Source organism: Staurois parvus, unplaced genomic scaffold, assembly GCF_062004578.1.
Source record: "Staurois parvus isolate SC_StPar_1 unplaced genomic scaffold, SC_StPar_1.0 ptg000422l, whole genome shotgun sequence".
In the NCBI taxonomy this organism is placed as follows: Eukaryota; Metazoa; Chordata; class Amphibia; order Anura; family Ranidae; genus Staurois; species Staurois parvus.
The window spans coordinates 3,795,083-3,817,557 of NW_028318218.1; the positions used below are offsets into that span (position 1 = coordinate 3,795,083).

Here is a 22,475-nt window from a genome sequence, read left to right on the forward strand (position 1 = left end):
ACATCTCATGGGGGTTCTGTGTCCCTGCTGAGACGTTCAATCTCAATAGGTGACTCCTGGGGTCTTTCAAGTAGATCGTTAACAATGGTTAGGACCGTTTGTGGTAACTGACCCGCCTCAATCGCCTCAAGTACGCCACACATCCTTAAGTTGTGACACTGCCTCCTGTTGTCCAGGTCCTCAATCTACCATATCTACCAGTTGGCGCGTATCATGTAGGGCAAGATCCTGTGTGATAATTTTGTCCTCCACTGCTTCTAATCTTTGTGACACTGCCTGCATGTCAATATGCAAATCAGCAATCGTTGCAGAGAGGGTCTCTATGATATCCAGTGCCACTGCTTTAAGATCCCCCATAGTAAGAGGGGATCCTGCTGAGGGATGTGTTGTGGCAGCTGGGCTCCTGCTGCGAGAACAGGATGCTCTGTGTGCAGAGTGGGAGGAGGCAGCAGGGGAGGAGGCCGCAGTGTACTCCAGGGCCTGGGACCAGAAAAACTCCGATATACTATGGCTTAGGGGACCGCTCATCGGGCAGAGGGACTGCGATCGTGGGGCCGAGGCTTTCCTGTCAGCCTTCCCCATGGCAACGGCGGCTCTCCCTGCTTATGTCAGGTGCTGTGTCCTCCGTGTGTTGGAGCTCCGGGATCAGGTGGCCATCATCCTCAGGGCTTAAGCTTCCTCCAATGAGGTTTGGTAGGTGTAGTTGGCCAAAGCATCTTTAACCGATTCCTGCCCAACCTATTGTACAATGACAGCCGGGCAGGACCAATCTTGTTCTGGAAGGACATCATGTGATGTCCTCCAATTCTTGCCATGCATGAGTGCCCCCCGGGGGTGCTCAAGGCGGCGATCTGTGGTAAGCTGTATCCCTTGGACAAAGCGCATCACCGATCAGGGCAAAGAGCCAATAATGTTGGCTCTTTACCATGTGTCCAATCACAGCTGATTAATTAAACAAATGCCTGTTATATGCATTTCCATTCCTCAGCGCTGTCACTGTCTGAGGAAAGGAACGCTGATAACCAACTTTCCTGTGACAGGGGACATTTACACTGATAATCAGGGTGCTGATCATCAGTACAGCCCCATTTGTGCCAATCAGTGTCCATCAGTGCAGCATATCAGTGCCCATCAGTGCAGCATATTATTGTTCATCAGTGCCCATCTGTGTAGCATATCAGTGCCCATCAGTGCTGCTTATCAGTGCCCATCAAGTGCCACCTTATTAGTGCAGCCACATCAGTGCCTTTTCATCAGTGCCCATCACTGACCATCAGTGCAACTTATCAATGCCCTTCAAGGCCACCTCATCACTGGCCATCAGTGCCCATCAGTGCCGCCACATCACTGCAGCCTCATCAGTGCAGCCTCATTAGTGCAGCCTATAAGTGCCCATCATTGCAGCCTCATCAGCGCACATCAGTGAAGAAGAAAAATTACCTTTTTGCTAAATTTTATAACAGAAACAAAAAAAAGTTTTTTTTTTATTTCAAGTTTTTCCGTTTGTTTAGCAAGAAATAAAAAACCCAGTGGTGAATAAATACCACCAAAACAAAGCTCTATCTGTTGTAAAAAATTATAAAAATTTCATATGGGTACACAATCTTCATTCAAAGTGTGAGAGGGCTGAAAGCTGAAAAGTGGCCTGGGCAGGAAGGGGGTGAAAGTGCCTGGTATTGAAGTGGTTAATTGTCTTTGAATAGGCCAATTCAGATTTGGCTGTGAAGTGTTGTGTCATTCCATTCAGATTCCAGGGCCTACCTGTGAAACTCTGAACAGTATATCTCAGCAGAGTGGGCCCTTTGCTGTAAGTTACGGAGGACTAATTCAGCTGCAGCATGACATGGAAAACACATAGAGGTTAGAGATGTCCAAGTTGTGCATTTATGGGCAAGATGGCCTAGTAGGGGGTTAAGATGTAAAGCAATTATTTACCCAATGTCCTATAATAAAGAACAAGAAGTTGTACTTATATCATACAAAATTTATTTTATAAACATAAAAATTTTAAATATTTAAAATATTATCATAAGTTAAAGAAATAAATGTAAATATGACAAAGGCAGTAGACATAAATTATTTTATAGGAGCTTTCTTCGGTCTGACCACTCTGTTGTTAATTACATTTCCACACTTCAGCCAGCTGTTGCTCTTCAGTAAACGGGTGACTCTCTTTTTAGCGGTGCTGTATTCATACTGACGGGAAGCATCAAAGAAATAAAGAAGTCCTGAGAAGAAAAAAATTTATTTTATTTTATCAGTTTTTTTCCCCTTCCTTTTTTAAATTAAGTCATTTCATATTGGTTGGATATGCAACATACCCCCCCACCACCACCACCACACTTAATCAAAAGACAAGAGTAATCATTTTTATGACTGACAGTTAAATGGAGCAGAGGTGAGTATGTGCTGCTGGTGAGTCATTAAAATGTGTGTAAAAACCTATCAATTAATTTTTCTTATGTGTTCCTTTTTGGGCTGTTAAAATATACCATTGAAATGTTTTGTTATATCTCTTCAATAAGTGCAAAAAATCCTGCAAGAAATCCAGTGTGCTTGTAACTTCCTTTGGAAGCAGTCTAGTGGTCCCAGTACATAATACCTGTGAACTGTGAACACAGAATGCCTCCTTCTATAGTATGGATGATTGTAAAGTCCTAACACACTTCCTGTCTAGGGTGACAACACAGCTTTTTTATAGATACTTTACAGTGAGTTGTCATTAAAGGAAGTGTGTTACTGGCAGGATCACCAGGTGAAAATAAAGATAAAAATACCCGATAAAGGAAAAGTAATGCAGCCACCACATCTAAGGACTGGTAAGCTGCAATTTAATTTTTTCTTGAGTTCGGATATACTTTAAATGAAACCTGTTTCATTTAAAGTTTCAGTGCTTTGACCTGCATGGCTAACGGCATGAGTATATTTTAAGATGCACATAAAAAACAAGACCCATCATTCTTTACACACAATTGCACAAATCTTTTGTTTTCTTCCTGAGTTTTTACTTTGTGCTACTTTAACGCACTGATGTGTGCACATGGCTCTGAGAATTAAATAAATACTTGTATGTATCATCTTATCTTCCTGCTGAACATTTAGGAAGAAGTGTTTATTTTATTGGTCTGACTCGTAATGGGTCCTTAAATGCACAGTCCTATTTTATTTACTTACCATCGTTTTGGAAAGCACCATGAACCTTATTTCCAACACCAGGGAAGCCATCAATTATTTTCTTAGGAGTAACAGACTCCATTGCCTGCTTTTCTTCATCAAAGCTGAAAAAAAACCAGACAGGTTAGAAGAGACGATTTTCCAATATTCTCGTGAATTATTCTTTATTATCAAAGATCCTTGAAGATGAAAGTGAATTTCTTCCCAATGCTTATAGATGCAGAGGTGAGTAAGTTTACCAAGTGCTTTTACTGCTTACTCAGAATATGAAAGTACTTTAGTGCACATCTGGGCACATGTTAACTGTAAGTACTATATCATTTTATTTTATCCATACCAAGCAACACCAGTTAAAATGTTCCCATGATTTTAGATAAAAGTGTCATATAAACTCTAGTCTTACCTCCAGAATTTGTCATCCACAAAGAAGTAGGTCTTTTCTGTGTTTTCATCGTGGACTGCAGCATCAACTCTCCTAACAGTTCTGGGAAAACCCAAGTCATAGATGCTTTTGGGTGAATCATTTGTGATTTCATAACCATTGATAACCCAATATTTAGCACCTAAATTTAAAAAAAGAATATTGGGTTGATTAAAATATAGCAATCCATTTATTATCAACAAAAAAACTACTTCACACATTCCAGAATGTGCTTTGGCATAAATTGTATCCAACATGAGCACAAAAAAAGGTTATCTACTAACAACTAGATAGCCTATACAATTTTCATGATATTCCACAGACAAATAAGAAGTACACACCTTTGAAGACCAGAACCCTGTCTTTTTCTTTGTACTCGTAAGCAGCTTGAATGTGATTTGGAAGGGCAGGCCAAAATGTTTTAATTAAATGATGTTCAGCCTGTGCATTCTGAGTAATCTGGCGCCAGAAAGTTCTACAAAATACAAAAGAGTTCAATAATTTATCTTTGTATATTTTTAGTGTAAATCTAAGACTATTGCATGAAGATAATCTTGTTATGTTCAATTTTTATTCCTCTCTATTACTTAGTAATATTGTTTACAAAGGTGAATAGAATGTAGCCTTCCACTGTTCCTTCTTTTCAAATTCATATTGCTAATATCTATTTAAAAAGCATGTTTTCAAGCCCCTTGATTTGTGAGAACTATGTGTGACATCATCGAATTTAATATCAGCTGTCCAATGTGCTTTTTAATCTAAGTAACACTAGGGAGTAACTATTTTAATAGATATAACAGAATGAAATTTGCCATGACTCTTCCCTTTTTAGATGCACTCTCTTCTGTTTTTGATGATTGCATTTCACATACAAATTTGTAAATGATCAATCTAATTATTGTCTACTGTATGTATTAGTGAATGTGAAGAGCTTGTCAAAAAAAGAAAAGAAAGTTCCCAGCTCAACATGTGAAGAGCTTCCCTGTTCAATGACTGCTTAGATAAGTCTGCTTATCCTTATAGACAGCCAAGTTTTATTCATGTTATACCCAACTTATCGGTCCATGGTGCAGAGAAGCAGCAAGGAACAGTCATTTTGTAGCACTACTAGGCAGGAAGCACATAATTAACAAGTGTGACTGCATAAATATATCACTTTTTATAAGAAATAAATATAAATGTGTTTTTATCAAACTAACACAGATTGGTCACAAAATAAAGAAGTCTTCTAAGGGAGTCGAGGAGACCACCATTGCTGGCCTCTCCACCTTAAAATGCCATACTGTCTATCTAGCTTTGGTACTGTGAGTCACTGCTTTGGAACTACTATACAGATAAACACATTTCTGTATACAAGGGCTGGTAAGTGGTTTGATATATATTACAATCAGTGGTTTAGCAATACAGCCAGATAACGTTAAGCTCATCACATTTTCATATACACTATGTACAAAAAAATGTAAAACACCATAAATTCCCATTAAAGTAAAAAAAAATGGAAATGAAAGTTAAAGCTTACTTGTTGGTGAAGAATAATATCTCTCCCCGCAAAGTTGTCACAGCATCAAAAGTGATTGCCTGGCAGGAAGAAGGAGTGCTTGGAGGTTGTGTAACCACTGGGACTTCTCTGGCTCCTGCAATAAAGTACCAAGGCTGAATATTATGACATGGCAACCTTTTCTATAAATTATAGACTCGCTCATTAACTTTCTAATAGAATCTGGTAATTCATTTTTTTCTCTTACCATAGAGTGACTGAATTCCTCTAACGTCATCGTCAGGCAGGTGGAATTCACTGGGTTCAATGAAGTGGTAGGTTGGGTACATGAGGGCGCTGGGATCGTTAGAGTGATAGAGACCCAAGGAATGGCCAAATTCATGCGCAGCCACAAGGAACAAGTTATAACCTTAAATGACATAAAAAAAATTAGAATAGGCACTGTAAATGAATGTATTGTAACATATCTCTGTGGTGCATACCATTTAATGGCTTTAGTTAGCATACTCTAACTAAAGGAATAATGTTTTGCATTATTTGATTATAATCTTGCAGTGATTACAAATACTTTGTTCACTACTGAACAGAGGAAAAAAAGTCACCTCTAGATCCGCTAGTCCATGTTTCATCTTCATCAAAGTGAGCATCTCCTCCAATTCCAACATTTGGGGCAAAAGCATGTGCCAGAGTTCCATGTTGACCATCAAATGGATAAAAGTCATTGTGCACTGTTAAAAATGAAAATATAAAATGTATCTCTCTGCATGATATAAAGGTTTATAATCTGATATGACATTAAACTAATTTATGTACATACCTTGTGCTGCAAATGAGATCTCAATATCGGAAACACTGTTGTAAATTCGAGTAAAGGTCAGGGGGGTCACATCACTCCAAACCTGGAAGGCTTTTTGAATAGCTGCATCCACCTCAGCAGCGGGCATGTCTGGTGTATAATTCACTATTCTAAATAAAAAAATCAGATTGTTCTATTATTTCAAATTCTTTGTAAAGGGACATTGACATGGAACCACATGTTGTCCTATATAATTAACATGCTAGTTACTATCAGAATGGTTTATTTATGTGTAGAGCTTACAGTATGACCAATAAACAGTTTTTTGTTACCTAACATTTCAGGCTGATGGATGCTGATGTCAGTTTGCTTTGCAGGTGTATGACCTTACTTCAATACTCCATATTCAAGACAGGGGATAAAGTCAGCCAAAATAGAACCACTGTCTGGTTGGGTTTTTTTTTTAAGTCTACTCCTGAAGAGATTTCCCCTCATTTCCTGTCCCAGAGATACAACAGGAAGTGAGGGAAAATCTCTTAAGTGTGGGGAAATTTCCTTTTTACATATATCCATCAAAACAGCTGTCCCCATTGGAAGATTTTCCCTCACTTCCTGTTCAAATGTCAACTTTTTAATGACAATGACTATCAAGACAGGTAGAGTCGAATCCCCAGCAGTGTAATAGAAAACCATAAAAAACCTGCCAGGTGTACTAATACTAAACCTGCCCATCCCAAATAAAAAAACAAAACATTTTGGCTGGAGATACAATTATGAGATAAACTGATGTTATCTTGCAACCTACTATACCATTGTCCTCCCGAACCCTACATATATAAATGTTTGTAAAGGTAACACAAAAGAAATGTTACCTGTATGTCAGATCTCTCTTCTTCCATCCTGAGTTTCCGGGGAATATGCTGTATTCACCCACATCGGCAAACCCACACCTGGGCTGCTGCATCATTTCCATAGTGTCCGGGTCAAGTCTTCCCGTCACTTCCAAACCAAAGAACTCCTGCATCTGGCGAATCTTCTCTGAAAATTGAGTAATAGTTTTTTTCCTGGACTGGATCACCCCATCTGTCTTAAGGTTGTAGTATTTTTTCAAATACTCCTGTAGATAAAAAAAAAGAAATCTCTGTTAGTTTTAACTTTGTATTTCCAAGGGGTTCAAGAGAAAATATGGTGAATATATGGACTAAACAAAAAGACATCGTCAAAATGGAAAATCATTAAAGATTCATCCAACATTTTGCAAAAGACTGAAAATATGCTATAATATATATGATAGACATCGATTCACTGCCAATGAATGTTTTCTGAAGATTACTGCCTTATAAGTATGTCCCCTTGTGTATTTGTAATGTTATTGTAATGTGGTCTTAACTAAATAAATTAAATCTCTCTTAGCTAACATTTAAAAAAGTCTGTAAGTATTGGTCAGACTTGTCTAGTAGATGTTCACACTAAGGGTATATTAAAGAGGAACTCTCACCCCCCATTATTTTTTCGCCCCTGCTTACCAGGAACTAGATATTTGTGTAGAGGAAAGGAGGGGGGGGGGTGTAGAGGAGGAAACCTATTTTTAAGGGTGAAGATCCACTTTAATGGGTAGTCATTATACCGCACTACTTAACAAGAAGCACAGAGAGCATTAATAAAGGTACAAAGTATGACTTGCCCCAATCACATATAAAGATTATAAGAAATACAATGGAAAAAGGTTTTCAAACTTGCCAAGATCTACATTAAATTGATCCCTTTCAAATTAATAAAAAAAAACAGATACAACTATACTTTCCCTTTAATATACTCACTTCTGCAAACTTGGCATCCTCTTTGTTGTCCTGTGAAGTTTCAGCTGGAAAAGCTGAGCAGTATGCTACTGAAAGTAGCACCACGAGAAACAAGCTCTTCATCTCTGGAAATCTTATGCTCCCTCTGGGTTTTTCTAGGAGTTTCTGCTTTCCTATGATTTTCTGAGTGCCAGGCTTCTCCTTTTATACCATACCTGGAATCATGAGCCAATCTGCAGAAAGTGACTCACCATTTACAACTTCCGCCAATCACAGCAAAAAGAAATAAACTTCATTCTCTGACAACAAGTTATGACAAAGTGCAAACTAAGTAAATCCCGCTCTTGTGCAACATTTTTTCTTTTTTACATGATTAATGATCAGGAAGAGGTTTTGGTGTGAAGCTTACAAAATGGACATGGTGGTAAATTTGTTATAATTCTCACATATGTTTTAAAAATGGAATTAAATGGTAAATAATAATGAATTAGATTTACAAATTAGAAAATTCTAAAGTATAATAATGATAATACTACTACAAATGTGTGTTTATTATGTTTATTAATAAATATAATAATATTGCAAAACTACTACTACTAATGTTAATAATAGTAATAATAATACTTATTATTATAGACTTTTGCACAGTTGTTTTATCTTTTTAGAAGGATAGTATTATGTAAACTGTGATACCCTCCACGTTACTTTCCTGTACTTACTGCCCAATTTCATACCCTCCATGTTCCTCTCCTGTACTCACTGCCCTCTGTCACACCCTCCATGTTCCTCTCCTGTACTCGCTGCCCACTGTCATACCTTCCATGTTCCTCTCCTGTACTCACTGCCCACTGTCATACCCTCCATGTTCCTCTCCTGTACTCACTGCCCACTGTCATACCCTCCATGTTCCTCTCCTGTACTCGCTGCCCACTGTCATACCCTCCATGTTCCTCTCCTGTACTTGCTGCCCACTGTCATATCCTCCACGTTCCTCTCCTGTACTTACTGCCCACTTTCATACCCTCCATGTTCCTTTCCTGTACTCACTGCCCACTGTCATACCCTCCATGTTCCTCTCCTGTACTTGCTGCCCACTGTCATATCCTCCACGTTCCTCTCCTGTACATACTGCCCACTTTCATAACCTCCATGTTCCTCTCCTGTACTCACTGCCCACTGTCATACCCTCCATGTTACTCTCCTGTACTTACTGCCCACTGTCATACCCTTTGTGCTCCTCTCCTGCACATAATGTCTACAAAGACACTTTTTTAGCGTTGTCTGTTATATCCTCAACCCTTCCCATTCTGGAACCCGTACACTTTTGCTAGTATTAATTAATGTTTTATTATTATTTTTCACCTACAGTATGCTTCATGCTTACACCCACAACTTATTATAAAGAAAAAACATTTTGTTCTATCCATTCTCTGATCCCCCCTCAGATACAGTGTGATATGTCCTCAGTTTCTAAATCCTATGTTGTCTAGGTTTTTGCCATTTTTGTTTATCTCTTTCACTTTTAAAACTCCCTAGTCTATCATACATTAAGCCCCGAAACTCTACGTGGCCCGCTGTCACCACAGGTTTATTTATACAGAATGCACCCTGTAAATGTGCAGGCTCTATACTTACTATTTTGGCAGCCTCTGTGCTGAAATGCTGCCATTGCTCTTCTCCACAGCCGCAGGAGATATTCCACACTCCGATTTATTACCGAATATTTGGATTACCTGTGCTCCAACACATTGGCCACTGCAGAGATATCACAGGTTTATGCCAGGTTGCTAAATAGATATCAAACTGTACACAGTGGTCTGAATCACATATCCAAGTATGTGAAGGGATTGAAAGAACCTTTAAAGTGTATCTAAACCCAAAACCTAAAATCAAATATATATTGCAAGTTACTGGTTTGGTCCTTAGTTGGCTGCATTCAATTATTTATTTATTTTTTAACTCAGACATATTTTCTTCAATTTTCACCTGGTAATGCTGTGAATAGCACACTTCCTGTCCCTGGGTGACTACATTCATTTCTCCACTATATTGTATGCAGGAAGCCATGGTTGTCACCCAGGCTAAACATCACACATGTCTGCCTTTGTTCATCTCCATTACATGGTGGACGGACGGTAGCAACCTAGGGCCTGAAAAATGGAATCCAATGCATTTTCACCATCTAAGGTAGTTGTGGTGGGCACTCAAAATCATCAAAGGGCTACAAATAAAATCCAGTGAATATTCAGAGTCAGGGACACAGACACATAGCAGGATACAGTCAAAGACTATGGACATGATACAAGAGATGGTTAGACTACAGACATAATACAAGAAATGGTTAGTGGTGACTGTAGACATCATACAAGAGGTGGTCAGGGACTATGGACATAATACAGGAGATGGTCAGAGACTGCGGACACATTACAGGAGATGATCAAAGACTGTAGTTCATGATACAAGAGGTGGTCAGAGACTGCTGACATAATACAGGAGATGGTCAGAGACTGCTGACATAATACAGAAGTTGATCGGAGACCGTGGACATCCTGCAGGAGACTGTGAACATGCTATAGGAGTTGTTGGAGAATGGGGACATGCTCCAGGAAACATTCATTGACTGACTGGGACATGCTTAAGGAGACATTCATAGACTGGAGACATAGAGAACGAGACTGCTACAAATCACTGCAATAACAGGGCAATAGGGAAACACAGATTCATGTTTGCAGGGGTCCCGAGGGCTGCCAAAAAAGGGCCAAAGGGCCATATGCGGTCCCCAAGCCACAAATTGGGCACCGGGGATCTATGGGCTGGAAAACTGCAATATATTACATTTGTGTTTGTGGGTTTAGATATATTTTTAACTAATTAAATTATGCTTATTTATATAAATATATTTTATTTTCAAAAGACATTTATTAAATAATATAAAATCATTAAAGACAGCTGCACTCTTATTTAAGAGCATAAATATTTTTTGGCTTCCACTGATAGTCCAGCGTATTCAGGGGGAGCTTTGAAGGGTATGCCCTAGCACCTAACAGTACTTTCTTCTCTATGCATGAGTTGGTATCTAGTGTTTTGTTTACTTAAACACCATTATGTGTAATAGCTAGATGGGCTCTTTACTACACAGGAGCAGCACTATATTGCTGGGATATTTTACTTACAGACCACAGTCCTTGAGGGCACATTTTTTCCCCAACAGAGCATTAAAAGCTAAAGATTACTTAGATAAGTTAGTTTTCAACTTCTATGAATAGAACTGAGCTGTAGATCTAGCCTGCAGTTCTTTTTAGGTATTTACAAACAAGTATGTGTATGCCAAATGGCCTGCACATGAATTATCCCGTATGTTACAACATATGTGGGCTCTTGGGCTGCCTAGTATGCCTTTCATTGTCACCAACACATTTGTGTGAATCCAAATAAGCATGAGTCACTGTGTTATTGAGTTTATAGACTTCTTCCTTTCCTTAAATTACGATAGTCAGCCTGATCTTTACACAGATAGTAACATCCTCCCCATTTCCTGACATGCTATGGGAATAACAGAATTCTGTTGGGTTTATATTCCTTAGGCTGTGTTTATATCTCAGTAAGAGACATATGTTTATATGTGGTTACTAATTTTAAACAAGTTGCTTATTCTATAACCATTACCAATAGCAACAACAATTGTTTTTTTTTCAGGATTTTAGTTGCATTATTTCATAATTCTGTTCCCAAAGGGTATGTCATTTTTTTGGGTGGAGTAGTTGAGGATCAGAACCTCTCTGAAGCTGTTTAGTGTCCATGTCTCACTTAAGGAGATTCTCCCTCTTGCTTTGGTTCTTCTTGGGTTTGGTCCAAACACATGTTGGCGGATCCTGGAAGGTCCCTGTCAATGCCAGGCCAATCAGCTTTGGGCAGGGTATTCCTGCTCAACAGCTGCACATACACAAAGGGACAGGGATGCTTGTGACATGATTAACCTAATATAGCCATATCGGGTTGAGGTCAGGACTCTGTGCAGGCCAGTCAAGTTCCTCCACCCCAAACTTGCTTATCCATGTCTTTATGGACCTTGATTTGTGCACTGGTGGGCAGTCATGTTGGAACAGGTAGGGGCCATCCCCAAACTGTTCCCCAAAGTTGGGAACATGACAATGTCCAAAATGTCTTTGTATGCTGATGCCTTAAGAGTTCACTTCACTGGAACTAAGGGGCCAAGCCCAACCCCTGAAAAACAACCCCTCACCATAATCCCCCCTCCACCAAACTTTACACTTGGCACAATGAAGTCAGGCAAGTACCATTCTCCTGGCAACTGCCAAACCCAGACACATCCATCAGATTGCCAGACAGAGAAGCATGATTCGCCACTTCAGAGAACATGTCTCCACTACTCTACAGTGCTTTACACCACTGCATCCAAAGCTTTGCATTGCACTTGGTGATGTAAGACTTGGATGCAGCTGTTCGGCCATGAAAACCCATTCCATGAAGCTCTCTGTGCACTGTTGTCGTGCTAATCTGAAGGCCACATGAAGTTTGGAGGAGTTGGCGACTTCTGCGCACTGTGTTCTTCAGTATGCGATGACCCCACTCTGTCATTTTATGTGGCCTACCACTTCGTGGTTGAGTTGCTGTAATTCCCAGTTGCTTCCACTTTGTTATAATACCACTAACAGTTGAGTGTGGAATATTTAGTAGAAAGGAAATTTCATGGATGGACTTAGCACAGGTGGCAACCTATCATGGTATCACGCTTGAATTCACTGAGCTCCTGAGAGCAACCCATTCTTTCACAAATGTTTGTAGAAGCAGTCTGCATGCCTAGGTGCTTGTATTTATACACCTGAGGCCATGGAGGTGATTGGAACACCTGAAGTCAATGATTTGGAGGGGTGTCCCAATACTTTTGGCAGTATAGTGTATATGTATATATATATATATATATATAGAGAGAGAGAGAGAGAGAGAGAGAGAGAGTTTTGTTGGTTTCTTTGTTTGTTTTTGACTCTGGACAAAATGGGGAATTTGGATGTAATGAGTAACACCATTTCCTTTCATGTTCCTTGGGGGTTTTGTGTGACCAACTCAGTTTAAGACACAGCATTCATGATTTTCATGGGAGTGTCCATATGGTACTTCTTGAAAGGATTGACATTTGCCAACAGTGCATGTGACAAGTCCAAATATGGTCATATTGATACAAATTTAAACTGATTGGAATTTTGTTTATTGCAAGGTCAAAAACACGAGAGTGGTATAATGCACAGAACCCCTTTATGGCCCTCTTAATACACCAGTCACTAGTACAGTCCGCAATATAATTCACAAAAACACAAGAAATTTTGTGGTCATAGTGTAATTCCATTTATTAAAAAAACTTTGATAAAAACAAAAGCCTATACAACCAAATTATAAATGTGCAAAAAGCACCATGTACACTAGCACTGGGATCAAGTAGCAATTAATTATAATCCTCCAACATTGGTCCAATAACCATGCTATAGACCAACTTCCAGTAGTTTAGTTCTAGCAGGATATTGATAATGTGAGTGTTTTTATGTTTGTTTTTTTATGTACCCCCATTTATTTAATGTCCTTGAACATTGATATGTATAGTTTTTGGGGATTTTATAATATGGATATAGCATTTACAAAGACTATATTGTCTTTATAGCATCCATATATATTAGTAGATATTGGGAACACTAGCAAGAGCATTATTTGTTTGTCCCATTAACTTATATTAACATCTTGTAGCTTTAGCAAGTAATAAATCATATATAAATTAATTATAAAAACATAAATAAGAATTTCAGTTTTCTAAAACACATATTGGATTGTTTGAAAAGATAAAATCTATACAGGATTAAGGTTTACTGGTTATATATAAGCTTATATATGGAAATTATTGATACTAACCCACAAAAGTGACTACTTGGTAAAACTTTCAGAAAGAAAGAAAACCAATAATACCTTTTTGAAAATATGGTATCCTGTAGCATTAGCTGTAGTACTAACTTTGTCCAAAGGATGGCAGGCAAACTTTAGAGTAACAGTTCACAGTTCTAAAGAACTCACAGCTGTAGAGATAGGGGATTTTTCTGAGTCAGTTCTTGGGAAAAGAAAATGCATACACCTTTATTTGTACATGTAACATAAATCATCTTTATGTACAGTAGATAATCTTTTGAAGTCTACCCCTAACTGGACAATCTCTACCCTCTAATGACTTCTTCAAGACACACATTTTGCACATTCTGTGACCTTGGGGGGACTTTATAGTCTGATATTTATTTATTTCAGGTACTTATACAGCACCCAGGGTCGGACTGACCATTTGGAAACTCGGGCAGTGTCCGAGGGCCCGGGGTCAGTAGGGGGCCCTATGAGATGCCCCTGGCACCTTTCATAGGCTTTTTTGAGTTTGGGCAAGGACACAGGGGCCCCATGATCCCCTATTGCCCAGGGGCCCCATGAGTTGTCAGTCCGTCCCTGACAGCGCCATCAGTTTACGCAGCGCTTCACATATACAGGTGAAACTCGAAAAATTAGAATATCGTGCAAAAGTTCATTTATTTCAGTAATGCAACTTAAAAGGTGAAACTAATATATGAGATAGACTCATTACATGCAAAGCAAGATAGTTCAAGCTGTGATTTGTCATAATTGTCATGATTATGGCTTACAGCTCATGAAAACCCCATATCCACAATCTCAGAAAATTAGAATATTACAAGCAATAAATAAAACAAGGATTGTACATAGAACAATATCGGACCTCTGAAAAGTATAAGCATGCATATGTACTCAGTACTTGGTTTGGGCCCCTTTTGCAGCAATTACTGCCTCAATGCGGCGTGGCATGGAAGCTATCAGCCTGTGGCACTGCTGAGGTGTTATGGAAGACCAGGATGCTTCAATAGCGGCCTTCAGCTCTTCTGCATTGTTCGGTCTCATGTCTCTCACCTTTCTCTTGGCAATGCCCCATAGATTCTCTATGGAGTTCAGGTCAGGCGAGTTTGCTGGTCAATAAAGCACAATAATCCCACGGTCATTGAACCAGGTTTTGGTGCTTTTGGCAATGTGGCCAGGTGCCAAGTCTTGCTGGAAAATGAAGTCAGCATCCCCATAAAGCTCGTCTGCGGAAGGAAGCATGAAGTGCTCCAAAATCTCCTGGTAGACAGCTGCGTTGACCCTGGACTTAATTAAGCACAATGGACCAACACCAGCAGATGACATGGCTCCCCAAATCAACACAGACTGTGGAAACTTCACACTGGACTTCAAGCATCTTGCAGTGTGTGCCTCTCCATTCTTCCGACATACTCTGGGTCCTTGGTTTTCAAATGAGATGCAAAAGTTGCTCTCATCAGAAAAGCGGACTTTGGACCACTGAGCAACAGACCAGGTCTGTTTTTCTTTAGCCCAGGTAAGACGCTTCTGAGACGTTGTTTGTTGTTCAGGAGCAGCTTGAAAAGAGGAATAGGACATTTGAAGCCCATGTCCAGGATCCGTCTGTATGTGGTGGCTCTTGATGCACTGACTCCAGCCTCAGTCCACTCCTTGTGAAAGTCCCCAACACTTTTGAATGGCCTTTTCCTGACAATCCTCTCCAGGCTGCGGTCATCCCTGCTGCTTGTGCACCTTTTTCTTCCACACTTTTCCCTTCCACATAACTTTCTATTAATGTGCTTTGATACAGCACTTTGGGAACATCCAGCTTCTTTTGCAATTACCTTTTGAGGCTTTCCCTCCTTATGGAGGGTGTCAATGATGGTTGTCTGCACAACTGTCAGGTCAGCAGTCTTTCCCATGATTGTGATTCCTACTGAACCAGACTGAGAGACCATTTAAAGGCTCAGGAACCCTTTGCAGGTGTTATGGCTTAATCAGCTGATTAGAGTGGGACACTTTGAGCCTAGAGTATTGCACCTTTTCACAATATTCTAATTTTCTGAGATTGTGGATTTGGGGTTTTCATGAGCTGTAAGCCATAATCATCACAATTATGACAAATCACGGCTTGAACTATCTTGCTTTGCATGTAATGAGTCTATCTCATATATTAGTTTCACCTTTTAAGTTGCATTACTGAAATAAATGAACTTTTGCACGATATTCTAATTTTTCGAGTTTCACCTGTATATTACATTCCCATTATGTACATTCCCATCAGTCCCTAACCCTCAAGGGACATATGTTTCAATATGGCCATAACATGGATATTTTTTAAGTGTACTTGTTCTACTGTCTCTCATTTAATGGAGTGGCAAGCAAGTATTTAATCAACACTGGGTTTTTTATTTTTTGCTAAACAAACCACAAACAACTGAAAATTTTGAAAAAAAAAAGTTTAGTTTCTGTTATAAAATTTTGTAAATAAGTGATTTTTCTCCTTCACTGATGTGCGCTAATGAGGCTGCACTGATGGGCACTGATGAGGAGGCACTGGTAGGTGGCACTGATGGGCATTGACAGGCATCACTGATGGCCACTGAAAGGCAGCACTCATATATGGCACTGATAGGTGGCACTGATAGACGGCACTAGCTGGCACTGATAGGCGGCACTGACTGGCACTGTTAGGTGGCACTGACTGGCACTGTTAGGTGGCACTGATGGGCAGCACTGATGGGCACTGATAGGCGGCCCTGATGTGCACTGATAGGCCGCACTGACTGGCAATAATAGGTGGCACTGATTGGCAGCACTGATAGGTGACACTGACTGGCACTGATTGGCAGCACTGATAGGTGACACTGACTGGCACTGATTGGCAGCACTGATAGGTGACACTGACTGGCACTGATTGGCAGCACTGATAGGTGACACTGACTGGCATTGATAGATGGCACTGACTAGCACTGATAGGTGGCACTGAAAGGCAGCTCAGATGGGCACTGATATGTGGCATTAATGTGCACTGGTAGGCACTGATATGTGGCATTGATGTGGCACTGATGGGCACTGGCAGGTGGCATTGAAGGGCAATGACAAGTGGCATTGATGGGCACTGACAGGTGGCACTGCTGGGGCTACACTGATCATCAGGGCACACTGCATTATTTACATGCAATCAGCTGTGATTGGACACAGCTAATCACATGACAGAGCTGACGTCTTCAGCTCTTTCCATTGATCGGTGATCCGCTGTGTCCCAGGGGGCTGGGACACAGTAGAGAAAAGTTGGCCAGAAAAAGAGGGGTTGTGGGTAAGTAAGGTCCTATTCAAACTATTTTAGAGAAGAGACTGCACTGCTCCAAGTCCTGAGCATATTGCTCTGGTCCCCCTCCACACTGGGTGCTGGCTTTAGGAGCTCATCTAGCTCAGCATATATAGTAAAAATGAACGAGAAAGCCGCACTTCCATAAACTCTCATCATGAAGCTTAATCAAAACAGCTGTCTTCCCAATTAGTCCCCGCCCTATGCCACACCCCAGACGGGCATGGCTTAGAACATGTGAGAAGCCAACAGGGTTGATTAAACTTCATGATGAGACGTTGTGGAAGTGCAGCTTTGTCCTTTGTGGTAACACAAGTGCTGCAACATGGTGTGTTACAGTGCGCTGCACTACTACATCCCATTCACCTTTAGGCTTCATGCACACTGGGGCTTTTCTAAACACTCAAAAATGCACCGCAAGCCACATTTTGCAATTGGGTTTAGACGCCCCAAGCTCTTTGGCGTTTATTTCATTGGCCAGAATATTAATTTATTCTGGACATTGAAATAAAAAAACACTCAAGTGCTAAATGCACCTAACACTTTGGTGTGTTTAAATGCGTTTAGGTGCTTCAGGAGATTTTTATGCTCAAAAGCTCCTCTACTGAACATGACTTTGGTGGATTTTTCTGTCTCTAAACGCCCCTGACTCTAAACTTTTGTAAATGACCCTATAGTGTGCATTGACACATAATGCAACTAGGTGGGAAGTTTAGAGGCAGAGGGAAAAAAAAGCTCAAATGCCAGTAAAAGCAGCATTATTTAGTTCAAGTGTGCATGAGGCCTTAACCACTTCCAGTCCGGACACTTTTACCCCCTTCCTGTCCAGGGCAATTTTCAGCTTTCAGCGCTATCACACTTTGAATGCAACACTGTACCCATATGAATTGTTTAGCATTTTTTTGAGACAGATAAAAATTTATTTTGGTGGTATTTATTCACTGCTGGGATTTTTATTTTTTTTTTGCTATATAAATGAAAAAGTCCAAAAATGTTGAAAAAAGGTGTTTTTCTTATAAAATTTTGCAAATAAATTATATTTCATCATAAATGTTGGCCATAATTTATTCAGTTATCTTTTTAGTAAAAAAAAATGAACCCAAATTAGTTTACAATCAAAAATTATAATTTTTTTTTTTTACATTTTTATTTGATTTTTTTATATTATTATTTGTTTTTTTTTTTTTACATACTGTCACCCTAGCAGTACAGTGTCACCATGGTGACACTGTGCTATTTGTGGGGGGTGATGAAGATTTTTTTTTTTTACAGTGATTGCTTTTCACCCATAAAGGCTGTAAAAGCAATCATGTCTCCTTCTCCCTGGCTGCATTCTTGCAGCCATTGAGAAATACTGTGTGAGCTGTGATTGGTCACAGCTTGTCACATGGTACAAGGCTGTTGTGAATAGCCTTGTACCATGTGACCTCTGTGATCATTCACAGATTTCACACGTAGTAAGCAATGATGTCAGAAGTGACATCTTGCTTTACTACTCTGCATGTGATCACTGATTGGCCAATCAGTGATCACATGATCAGGACCTCGCACAGAGGTCCTGTACGATGATCGGTGTTCCACTGTGTCCGGAGGACACAGCGGGCAATGGATCGCGGTGCTGAGCGCTCCCAGGGAGCGCACACAAGCAGGGGGCCGGGAGGCATTTATAAACGGCCACCAGTCCCTGCACTGCCACCATCCAGCCGTTTATGTACAACGGCTGAACGGGAGGTGGTTAATCATACCTAAATGGGCTATTGTGTGTGCATTTCCCAAAGAAAAGAGGTGCATGCACCATTTCGAAAATGCACCTGCCAGGGAATCACATGGTGCTTTCTGAGGGCCCGACATCCTCTAGTGGGCCCTGTGCTCACTGCCCAGCACCATAGAGCTCAACTGGCATTTGCCATTGAACACCAGATTTGGCAGGTCTGCCACTGGCACCCTGTGCTTTTCATAGATGAGAGCAGGGTCTCCCTGAGCACATGTGACAGGTGTGAAAGGGTCTGGAGAAGCCATGGAGAACTTCCTGCAGCCTGTAACATCATTCAGCATGACCGTTTTGGTGGTGGGTCAGTGATAGTCTGGGGAAATAGTCTGGCCAAATCCCCAAAAAACTCTTCAAATACAGTTGCAAGAAAAAGTATGTGAACCCCTTGGGATTACGTGGAGCTTTGCATGAATTGGGCATAAAATGTGCTCTGAACGTCATCTAAGTCACAACAATAGAAGAACACAGTCTGCTGAACATACCTTGTTTTTTTCAGGACAAATTGGACTTTCATTTGGTGATAAATGGCAATGGATAGCCCCTTAATGTTTTTTTTTCATCAAAGGAAAACTGGTCCAAAATAGTTTTAAAAAAATCATTTTTTTAACCACTTCCCGTGTGTCCTATAGCAGTACTACTAGAAGTACTACTACAGGGTGGCACGGGTGTGCAAAATCAATGTTTGCCCACTCACAAAGAAATGATGAGTCTAAAAATTGAATGGTAGGTGTATTGTAGCACTGAGAGACAGAATAGCAACAACAAATTCAAAAGAAATGCATGTCTAACAAATTATGCACTGGTTTGCATGTTCATGAGGGAAATAAGTATTTGATCGCCTTTCATTCAGCAGGATTTCTGGCTACCGGGTGTCTTTTGTACAGGTAAACTGAGATTAGAAGCAGTCTCTTAAAGGTTGCTAATTTCATTTTGTTACCTGTATAAAAGACACCTGTCCACAGGAGCAATCAGACAATCAGATTCCAAACTCTCCAGCATGGCAAAGACCAAAGAGCTGTCCAAGCATGTCAGGGACAAGATTGTAGACCTACATAAGGCTGGACTGGGCTACCAAACTATCGCCAAGCAGCTTGGTGAGAAGGTGACAATTTTTTTTTTAAATTTTTTTACTGGACATGTTTAATAACAAAAAGTCAAAAATATTGTTTTTTCTCAAAATCATCAAACTTTTTTTTTATAGCACAAAAAATAAAAATGCACAGGCAATCAAATACCACCAAAAGAAAGCTCAATTTGTGGGAAAAAAAGGACGTAAACTTCATTTGGGTGCAGCATTGCATGACTGTGCAATTGTCAGTTAAAGAAATGCAGCGCAGTAACGCATAAAATAGCCTGGTCAGGAAGGGGGATACATTTTCAGGAGGGCAAGTGGTTTATTTAGCTTTTTGTTTCTTGTTACTACCATAACCTGCCATCAAAGAACAACCCAAAATAAATTTTCCAGCTCTTGACGATCGCAGTGATACCATATATGTGCATGTTATTTGTTGTTTGTACCTGTACTACAGCCAGGAAACAATAGTGCACATTTTTTTTTACCTAAACCACACTGACACTGACACTAACTGGCACTGATACCAATTCAAAAAAAAAATTCTTGACCTTTGACCCTGACATTGACCCAAACACTAACCCTGACACTGAACTAGATCAAGCCTTGATCTAGGTATTTTTTCTTTTATTCTTTAATATTTATTTCTTTATCTTTTTTTTAACAAACAGTTGTTTTTTTTTCTTTATGCAAGGAGAGAGAGAGAGAGATACAATGTATTTCCTCCATTCAGAGAGGAAAAAAGCCAAGGGGGGCGGGCTTCACAGTGACTGATCACTGTGATATCCAATCAGAGGCTATAACAACGATCATGTGAACCGGAATCGGGAGTCCCGGCTCTCAGTGACACCTTGGTCTTTGTGCTTGAAGCGCGTTGTGCGATGCGTTCCCAGCACAAAGACATGTACACAAATATGCGGCCCTAGGGAATACAGTCCAGTTCTGTGAGGCTGCATATTTGTGTAATGTCAGCATCGAGAGGACAAAGACAGACCTGCAGTGGCATAAGGTCCTTACAGGATGTCTCCAACTTACAAACCGACCTCAATGCACTGTTTAATTGGGAAACTATGTGGCAAATGAGGTTTAATGTTGATAAATGTAAGGTTATGCACTTGGGGGAGACTAGGGGGGGTACAACTGGGGGAATCAATGATGGAGAAGGATCGGGGAGTTCTGGTAGATTACAAGCTTAATAATGGCTGCGGTTTATAAAGCAAGCAAAATCCTCTCTTGTATTAAAAGAGGTATAGACTCCAGAGAGAGAGATATCATATTACCCCGGTACAAATCATTAGTAAGACCTCATCTGGAATATGCAGTTCAGTTTTGGGCACCAATTCACAAAAAGAACATTGAGGAACTGAATTTATTCTCTCTTGAGAAGAGATTAAGGGGGGATATGATCAACATATATAAATACATCAGTGGTCCATATAGTGAACTCGGTGTAGATCTATTAACCCTGAGGTCATCACAGAGGACAAAGGGGGCACTCTACATCTGGAGGAAAAGAAATTTCATCTCCAAACATGGAAAGGTTTCTTTACAGTAAGAGCTGTGAAAATGTGGAATAGACTCCCTTAAGAGTTGGTTCTGGCCAGCTCAGTGGATTGCTTTAATAAAGGCCTGGATTCTTTCTTAGATACACAGAATATAACTGGATACTAACATTTATAGGTAAAGTTGATCCAGGGAATATCCTATTGCCTCTTAGGGGATCAGGAAGGAATTGGATCATGCTTTGCTGGTTTTTTTTGCCTTCCTCTGAATCAACTGTGGGTATGGGATTATAACAATTTTTTTTTATGGTTGAACTGGATGGACTTTTGTCTTTTTTCAGCCAGAATAACTATGCAACTACATGTAAGGGACTATAATGAGGCAATATTCTACCATACAAATTAGCACAACCTTGGGCATATTTTTGCATTTTTGTGATTAGGACCCAAGCATGTTTGTTTTCTTGTAACTGTAACTTTCTGTTTACTATTGGTTGCTATGTAAAAATAAAAAAACACTGGCAGCAAGCTCCTAATTTCGTTCCTATGTTACATAATTCTATACCATCAAGAGGCAAGAGAGCTCACGTGTCCCCCACCACTCACGTAAATGCTTTTCTAATTCATTGTAGCAAATTAACTCTTAAACACGTCTGAGCACGTCGAGGAATTTGAATTCATAAATGATGGTAAACAGAGCCTCGCAGTATCTGGTGTAATACTTGTCATGTTTCCAGTCAGTTTGACTTCTTTTGATTATCTTGGCAGAAGGTGACCAATTAAGGGCTCATCATTTGTCATTTACAGTTAGAGAGTACTGGTTGCAACCAGTTTTTCTTTCAATTAGTAGGAATCTCTTTTTTTTTTTTGGTAGGATCAAATTTCCCAACAAAATAATGAACATTTTCATAATGTTAGAAGATTATGTTGACTATAAGGACTTGTACACAGTGTCCTGAACAGTAAAACAGAGTTTTGCCATATGGGCAAACTTCAGATGGTGTGATGCGGGTTTCAGTGCAACTCACGGTTTAATTTTTTTTAACTTTATTTGAAGGGTCACACAATAAGGCTGGCCATACATTATACAATTATCTGGAGATTTTTGGTTTAGATTTACCAAAAACCATATAATAGGAGGACAAACCTAAACAACACTTTCAGTTGTATCCAATTAGGCAGGCCCTTGCACTACACAGATGAAGGTAAATCTAAAGGA

At 39.9% G+C, this 22,475-nt stretch overlaps 1 protein-coding gene across 1 annotated transcript; it reads right to left on the reverse strand.

Moving 5' to 3' along the window:
- Nucleotides 1-1,963: 1,963 nt before the first annotated feature.
- LOC149454620 (matrix metalloproteinase-18-like) lies at nt 1,964-7,849 on the reverse strand. Its single transcript, XM_089687243.1, has 10 exons — nt 7,710-7,849; nt 6,762-7,006; nt 5,911-6,059; nt 5,696-5,821; nt 5,341-5,502; nt 5,115-5,229; nt 3,937-4,070; nt 3,578-3,737; nt 3,175-3,278; nt 1,964-2,228 (listed from the first exon to the last, which is right to left on the reverse strand). The coding sequence occupies exons 1-10, from the start codon at nt 7,809-7,811 to the stop codon at nt 2,077-2,079; spliced, it is 1,449 nt and encodes a 482-aa protein (XP_089543369.1). The 5' UTR covers nt 7,812-7,849; the 3' UTR covers nt 1,964-2,076.
- Between the last annotated feature and the right edge of the window lie 14,626 nt (nt 7,850-22,475).

Excerpts from the sequence above, each read along its gene's own strand:
- LOC149454620 (XM_089687243.1), bottom strand. The coding sequence starts at position 7,811 with ATGAAGAGCTTGTTTCTCGTGGTGCTACTTTCAGTAGCATACTGCTCA. Across the intron at positions 6,060-6,761 it reads AAGAGAGATCTGACATACAG|AATAGTGAATTATACACCAG; the intron begins GTAACATTTCTT and ends TTTTTTATTTAG. Across the intron at positions 2,229-3,174 it reads TGGTGCTTTCCAAAACGATG|GACTTCTTTATTTCTTTGAT; the intron begins GTAAGTAAATAA and ends TTTTCTTCTCAG.